The 8018-nt window shown below is 40.7% G+C and overlaps 1 protein-coding gene across 2 annotated transcripts; it reads left to right on the top strand.

Moving 5' to 3' along the window:
- Window positions 1-423: 423 nt before the first annotated feature.
- On the top strand, window positions 424-6461 carry lyg (Lysozyme g). Of its 2 annotated transcripts, XM_045723302.1 has the most exons (9): window positions 424-730; window positions 1375-1458; window positions 1578-1777; window positions 3134-3205; window positions 4699-4855; window positions 4948-5088; window positions 5336-5386; window positions 5580-5741; window positions 5956-6461. In XM_045723302.1, the coding sequence occupies exons 1-9, from the start codon at window positions 727-729 to the stop codon at window positions 6063-6065; spliced, it is 981 nt and encodes a 326-aa protein (XP_045579258.1). In that variant the 5' UTR covers window positions 424-726; the 3' UTR covers window positions 6066-6461. The 2 variants fall into 2 exon arrangements, with proteins under 2 accessions (XP_045579258.1, NP_001139885.1); NM_001146413.2 differs by lacking the exon at window positions 3134-3205 and having other exon boundaries at window positions 516-730; window positions 5956-6460.
- The last annotated feature ends 1557 nt before the right edge of the window (window positions 6462-8018 follow it).

Below are 8018 nucleotides of genomic sequence, written 5' to 3'. Positions count from 1 at the left end.
CCCTTTGGGTGCAGGGACTGTGTAAATGTAGATGCAGGAACTCCACAATATTGTTTTAGCTAATATTCTATAAGAGGAACAGGAGCTAAAACAGTAGAACATTTGAGGTGCCAGTATTCAGCTCTGGTGAGCTCCTGCCCAAGTCAAGCACTGCCTATAACAATGTTTATTTTATAGTTACTTTGAGATCATTGATTTGAGAATGGCATTTACAACTTTTTTGTTGTTGTTGAAAATACTACATCTTTGACAGTGGCTAGGTAAACCAAAAGCGTGGATTGCACTCTGTCTGCAAACAGGCCTGCGTTTTGTAAATTGTGTTTGACTCAGCGAAATGAAGTTGTCACGAACAGCAATGCACATATTGAGATGCAAGATCTCGCTCTTACTGTCACATACAGTGTTTGCGCAGAGTGGTAGCCAGGGCACCAAATCAGTGGAAGTTGAGCCTCTCGTTTCAATGCTCTTAGTTGTTACGGAAATATACTTTACTGTTTACTTTCTCCATCTACGTCAGGGATACGCCTCGCGAGATTGGAAAGAGCAAAATCGAAAGTTAAGAGTGTTAGAACGTTTGAGATCCGTTGTGTTGTATTTTTCAACATCAACAGATCTTTCAAAAATCGACAGAGAGGAAGAAGCAAGTCGTCTGAAATCATATTGCTGGGTTTGTGTGTTTGACTGAGGATCCTCCAGTTTCAAGAACTTCAAAGCGACAACATCAACATGGGTGCGCTTGATTTATCAATTACTCTGCATAATATTGGGAAGTATTTGCAAAATACTTTAATACATTTCTTAAAGTATTTATGGTATTTGGCATATTGTTAGCTAGTAGTCCTTCTCCCTACATGGCATTGGGTTCTCGAGAGCTAATTCTTAGCCAATTTAATTAACTTCACGAACATGTGGACCTCTGGTCTTATTGGTTGACGTGGACAGAATTCATATTTTAATTTAACCAGGGAAATCCGTTCTATCCGGAACTAGGAGGCTCTATGCATTACTGTTTTGCCACTTTGACAGCCTCCAACAGGGCTTGTACAAAAATGTAGTAGCCAACACTTCATCTTTCATGTTGTGGCACTGCATTGTGGCTGAGTCTGACCCCAGATTAACCCTGGTGTTTGTGTGCATATGTTTCGTGTTCTGTGTTGGTAATCACTAGCTGCCACAGTCATAAACTTCCACAATTTTTCTGATTTTAAACCTAACCTTAACTCTAACCACATTGTAAAAATTCATGAACACAATCTAGCCAATTTTGACTTCAGATGTGGAAACACTGTTGGGGGTTGCAAAATTTGAATTTCCATGGCCTGAAAAAAAGTGGACACAAGTATAGGCTACTTATTCTTCTTGATTGTCATTTAGCCTCTCGCTATGGAAACATTATGGATGTAGAAACAAGTGGTGCTGACTTGAGGACAGCAAAAGCTGATGGGAAAAATGATGAAGGTATGCACTTTAAGGCTATTCATTCACAAATATTCAATACAATATCCAGTATTAATCAATTTCATAGCATTTATTTTAGGAAATTGATTATATCATTTTTCTTTACTGTTTTCCTAAAGGGGTGCCTGCATCTCACAGAATGGCAGAGCATGACCTTGCTGCCATGAACAAGTACAAGGGTCTCATAATGAAGGTGGCAGAGAGGAACGCAGTGGACCCAGCTGTCATCTGTGGCATCATCTCAAGAGAGTCCCGGGCTGGGACAGGACTGGACAAGCACGGCAGGGGTGACAATGGCAAGGCCTTCGGACTTATGCAGGTAGGCACATGTTTGAGAGAATAAGCAGTGGCTTCATATTTAATTGAAATTGTATCTTATTTATTCCCTTCCTGAGGTCAAATGTTGGCATTGTATTTGATAATTGAAATCAAATTGTATTTGTCACACACGTGTTTAGCAGATGTTATTGCTGGTGTAGTGAAATGCTTGTGTTTTTAGCTCCAACAGTGCAGTAATATCTAACAATACACACAATCTAAAGTAAAGGAATGAAATTACGAATATTTAGACAAGCAATGTCATAGTGGCATAGACTAAGATACAGTAGAATAGGATAGAACACGGTATATACATATGAGTAATGCAAAATATGTAAACATTATTAAAGTGACTAGTGTTCCAATTATTAAAGTGACCAGGGATTTCAAGGCTACGTATATAGGGCAGCGGCCTCTAATGTGCTAGCGATGGCCTTGAGATGGAAGCAGTTTTTCAGTCTCGGTCCCAGCTTTGATGCACCTGTACTGAACTCGCCTTCTGGATGATAGTGGGGTGAACAGGCAGTGGCTCGGGTGGTTGTTGTCCTTGATGATCTTTTTGGCCTTCCTGTGACATCGGGTGCTGTAGGTGTCCTGGAGGGCAGGTAGATTGCCCCAGATGATGCGTTGGGCAGACCGCACCACTCTCTGGAGAGCCCTGCGTTTGTGGGCAGTGCAGTTGTCGTACCAGGCAGTGATACAGCTCGACAGGATGCTCTCAATTGTGCATCTGTAAAAGTTTGAAGGTTTTAGGTGCCAAGACAAATTTATTCTGCCTCCTGTGGTAGAAGAGGCACTGTTGCGCCTTCTTCACCTCACTGTCTGTGTGGGTGGACCATTTCAGTTTGTCAGTGATGTGTACGCAGAGGAACTTGAAGCTTTCCACTTTCTCCACTGCTGTCCCGTTGATGTGGATAGGGGGGTGCTCCCTCTGCTGTTTCCTGAAGTCCACGATCAGCTCCTTTTTTTTGTTGACGTTGGGTGAGAGGTTATTTTCCTGGCACCACACCCCCAGGGTCCTCACCACCTCCCTGTAGGCTGTCTTGTCATTGTTGGTAATCAGGCCACTACTGTTGTCGTCTGCAAACTTGATGATTGAGTTGGAGGCGTGCGTGGCCACGCGGTCATGGGTGAACAGGGAGTACAGGGGGCTGAGCACGCATTCTTTTGGGGCCCCAGTGTTGAGGATCAGCGAAGTGGAGGTGTTGTTTCCTACCACCACCACCTGGGTGCGGCCCGTCAGGAAGTCCAGGACCCAGTTGCCTCGCTTAATGATGAGCTTGGAAGGTACTATAGTGTTGAATGCTGAGCTATACTCAATGAACAAGAATCTAACATAGGTATTCCGCTTGTCCAGATGCGATGGGGCAGTGTGCAGTACGATGGCGATTGCATCGTCTGGATCTATTGGGGCGGTAAGACGAACAAGGTCGGTGGTGGTAATGCACCTAATTTTTGAAAGTTGCCAATCGACAATATGAAGTCAAGAGAAGAAAAAGCCTAGAAGGAGGAGAGATGACTAGAAACGATTCGGTTGACCATTTTATGTGTGGATTAATTGTCAGAGTAGAGGACCTTGTGCATTTCAGGTAAAATAACAACTCAATGTTTATATCCCAGGACAAATTAGCTAGCAACAGCAAGCTAGCTAAATAGGACAAATTAGCTAGCAAGTGCAAGCTAGCTAGCTAAATTGCCATAAAGGTTTAATGTTTTTCGACCTGCCCCCAAATTAATGTAATTGGTTTAGAGTTTATTTTGATATTTTAACCTGCGTGTCGTGATCGTGTTTGGTGTGGGGGGACAAAATAAATGTATGCACGATGGCGCACGCGCGCAGCCGGTTTGGGTTCCGTGTTAGGCCTACTTATCTTGTTTGCTGACAAAGTAAATGTAGATAGTTCTTCCAATATCTTCAATATGCACCTTGGAATTGGATAAGGACGCGCGCAGTCGCGTGGCCCCTGATGTATCGGTCTTCACTTGTAGCCTGTGAGAAAGACCCAATCACATGATGGAGAGCCATGTGAGTGAGGTGGTTAGGAGCGCGCAGAGCTCAGGGCAAAACGCAGCACTCCGGGCCAAGGGCACAGCGGCCACAGGCTGCAAAAGGCATGTATTTTTTTTCAAACAAATTACGGCCACAAAGGGGATGCCGCAGTGAAATTTGAGGCATTTTCAAGTGCTTGTCAAATTGTGAATGAGAGACTGAAGTGTATACAGCCTGCGCAAAAAAACTAATCAGAGCTCATGCCTTTCAAGCGACTTTTTTAAAATCATCATTAGAGTCGCATCATGCAGCCTTAGAATGTATTAAACATCAAAACATATAGCCCAACGTTTGTAGAAATAAAGTTACATTAATAACTCTAAATTAAATATATAGGAGTGCCTATTTCTTTGTTAAGCACCCAACACAGAATAACCGCATGAGCGCACTCCCTCAAATCACTTGGAGAAAATATTAATATTTTATTCAGCTTTGTTCATTTGTATTCTTCATACTATAAAATAATGCCATGGAATTTTAAGCAAATCTTGTCTGCTAAATGAACTAGTGTAGCCCATAGCCAGATCAGGACCTAACATAAGGACAACTCAGAGTATGCTATTCTGAAATAGACTACATTTTCTTCATATCATGCTTCTTTAGACCTGTCTAAAATAAATAATGGATTTATTGTGAAGGTGTAGGCTATATTACATGGATTTATTAGACTTTTTAAAATGTAGATGTTCCAAAGGTCTGCATCAGTGGCTTGTAGGCTACGTGTGGAAGCCAGGAGTTGCTAAATGTGTTTGTTATTTAACGGTCAATTACCGTGAGACCGACAAGTTATTTGCTTGACAATCACCAGCTGACTACATTTCATGACCGCCACAGCCCTGGTGATTTCTGTAAAATATCACACATTTTTACAGATTGACACTACCCCAGCCCCGAGCGGTGGCGGGCACACTCCAAAGGGGGAATGGAACAGTGAGGAGCATCTAAAACAATGCACTGAAATTCTGATTGGCTTCATCAAAATAATCCAGAAGAAATTTCATTTATGGACCAAGGAGCAGCAGCTGAAAGGTAATACTCTTTTTCTCAGAGTTTTTTATAGAAATAATGAATATACCTATTTCAATTGAATATGCAACTATTGCAATATGTTATTTACCCAGGGGGAATAGCAGCCTACAATAAGGGACAAGACTGTGTAGAGTCATATGAGAAAGTGGATGCTCATACCACTGGAATGGACTACTCCAATGATGTTGTTGCCAGAGCTCAGTGGTTCTACCGCCATGGTTATGCTGAAACAAGTACATAACTGTTATAAACCATTATACACATGTTGAAAATGATAAATACACCAAATTACACTGTGTGGTTCAACTTCAAACCGTCTCATCCAATTTTCTTGTTTATAGTTAAATCTTTCAGCAAACTCTTATGGTTGATGCCAAACAGTCACAAATTCAGTTTATTTAAAAAAATGCTGATGCTATAATGTACTGAAAATCAAAAATTCTAGTTCATTGTATGTACTCTATTTTCTTCCCTATTTAGGAAACTATGGCATTATAGTAGCAGCTGCTGCAACAGCTATAGTGGGAGGAGGTATTAATATTGTACTTTTCATAAAGTAAAATGTTTCTATATTATCTTGATAGTATAGCTTTTTTTGTGGTTGATTTAGTTAGAAAACAAGAATTTTCAAACAATTATATAAATGTAAAAGTATCATTGGAATGTCACATTGTCAAACTGAGGTTGGCTGTGTTTTAAAATGTTTGTGTGCTTGACCTCACAGTTTCTGCTGTTGTCCTGGCACCAATAGCCCTCGTAGGGATCGGGTTTGGTGCTGGCGGGATTGCAGCTGGATCAACAGCAGCAAGCATGATGTCTGCTGCGGCCATAGCCAATGGAGGTGGGGTAGCAGCAGGGAGTCTTGTTGCTGTTCTTCAGTCAGCAGGTAAAGATCGAACCAAAGATGAACAAAGATACAATATTCCAATGAGTTCTGAATAAAACCATTGACAGCTAAGATGATGGTGGGGTTACAAGCTCCTACGACTGAACAGAATTGATCATAGATTGTTTTTCTTTTTCTACTTTAATGTATTGGATGTTTGTAGATCTTAGATGTGAGTGAGACCGTGACAGACATTGTGTGGTATTCCCTCAAGGTGCCGTAGGGCTCTCGGGAATGGCCACTGCAGTTGTTGGAAGTGCTGGAGCAGCCATCGGAGGAGCATTAGGAGGATCTGTGGGATGGCTGAAAAAAAAGTTTTCTTAAATGTTCCATAGAGGCTTTGAAGAACACCTGTCAGTACTGCAATACACCCTCACACTGTTGATACTGCGTGCTTAAAGTATTCTACTTGTCAACTGAATTAAAAAAATTCCGTTGTAACTGCCGTTAAGAAAAACAGGTTTTCTGTAGGAAAGTCTAAAGTTCTCTGTGAGGATTGTAATCCTAATTTTGCAGTTGAAATGAGCTCAGTAGTTCTACAGCCATGGTTATGGTAAAAAAAAATTGACTGTTATTAACCTTTATAGACATGTTGAAAATTATGAATACACCCTATAATAATTACACAACTTCAAACAGTCTCATCCAAGTTTCTTCTGTAGTTGAATCTTTCAGCAACTTGTCATTGCGCAATGTAATTAAACATTTCTTATTTTCGGACCTTTTGGATTGGATGGGTTTTAGTTGACTGTCTTGGTGGGACTGTGCCTGGTCTATAAGTACATTAGCATAGCATGGGCAGTGGTATGCTAGTATTACTATGCATAGCTTATTTGTACCCTCAAGGTAATGATCACAATGGATCTCTGTAGTTCACCATTACACAGACTTAACACCATAGAGATCCTATTATTCTTCAAGTATTGTAATTTCTAATTATGCATAACACACTTCTGTATCACACTAAGGATGGTGGAGCTGTGCTTTATGGAGTGGTGTGGAAATTCAACAAAGGGTCACACAAAGTCAATATTAAATTAATAATTCTTTATTATCAGCAAGCTGGAGAGGTTCCAACAAAGGTAATGCACCACAGTACATTCTCTTATTATAGTGCCAACACAGACAAGTTATATTTGCATGATTTAGCTTATTCATTATTCTTAATTCATTGTTAACGTTTGGTTCATGCATGTGACCGACCAATACCTAACAAGGCTTCTTCTCTACAAGCTGAAATCTTGAAACTGAGATATCCCTTTCATTCTCCAAACAATGTTCTGGGCGTACTGCCAAATTGCTTTATACTGATAGTGAGGATTCCTCCCAGGCACGATCAATCAGTCACTTGCATGAACCCAGTCGAATTGGTTATTAGACATGAACCCAGTCAAATTGGTTATTAGTAACAGCACAAACAACATTTCTCTTCACGAGCCAATAGTATGTTTAGTCTATGAGCTGCTCAGTGGTTGTTTTGGTCTTTACTTGGAATGTGAAACTCTGTAATGTTCTCTTTAGCAGCTACAGCATGGGGCACACCCCTTTGTACATGGGGAGATGTTATGAACTACACACTGAATTTAGAAAATACTGACACTGTCAGATGACATAACAACAGAATATTATGATGGTTATAGTATGTTTTTAGTATGCTTAGCTATGTGTGCTGTTTTTACACTGCTGCAACTGAATTAATCAGCAATAAAGAATGTCTGAATAAGTGCTTGACTTGGGCCAGAGCTGTCCAGAGCGCCTTACCGGCACAATTTCTTGCGTGAATTGTGTACCGGCTCCTCTATAAAAAAAAATAAAAAAAAGCCTATCGCCAGCCCAGATTCAAGCACTGAGGCAAAGAAGGTTGATCAAAGCGAAATGAAGGCGGAATCTGTATTGAATAGCAATGGAGAATGAGCATTCATTTCCTGATTCCGCTTTGCTAATGTTTATTTGCCGCTAGTCTATGGCCTTATTCGAGGGCATCAAAACGACTGCACCCGACTGACTGATCTACAAATCACCTTTCATCATAAATAACAACTTATTATTTGTAGATCAGTAAGTCAGTCACAATTTACCCATGATACATTGCGGTTTTGATCCTCTCGAACGCGGCTTGTGAATCTGTGCATGACACGAGATTGCACCAGCCTGAATGCGCATGATGTGCTGTTCCAAGTTGTCAAGTTAGGGTTTGTAAGATCATAAAGTCATTGCAATTAGTTTAATCATTTTTGTTAATGTAATTTATGAAGGCACACTTTTTTAAATATTATG

The sequence above is a fragment of the Salmo salar genome, chromosome ssa09, assembly GCF_905237065.1.
Source record: "Salmo salar chromosome ssa09, Ssal_v3.1, whole genome shotgun sequence".
In the NCBI taxonomy this organism is placed as follows: Eukaryota; Metazoa; Chordata; class Actinopteri; order Salmoniformes; family Salmonidae; genus Salmo; species Salmo salar.
The sequence above is the reverse complement of the archived record's forward strand: the minus strand, read 5'-3'. Positions and strand labels throughout refer to the sequence as shown.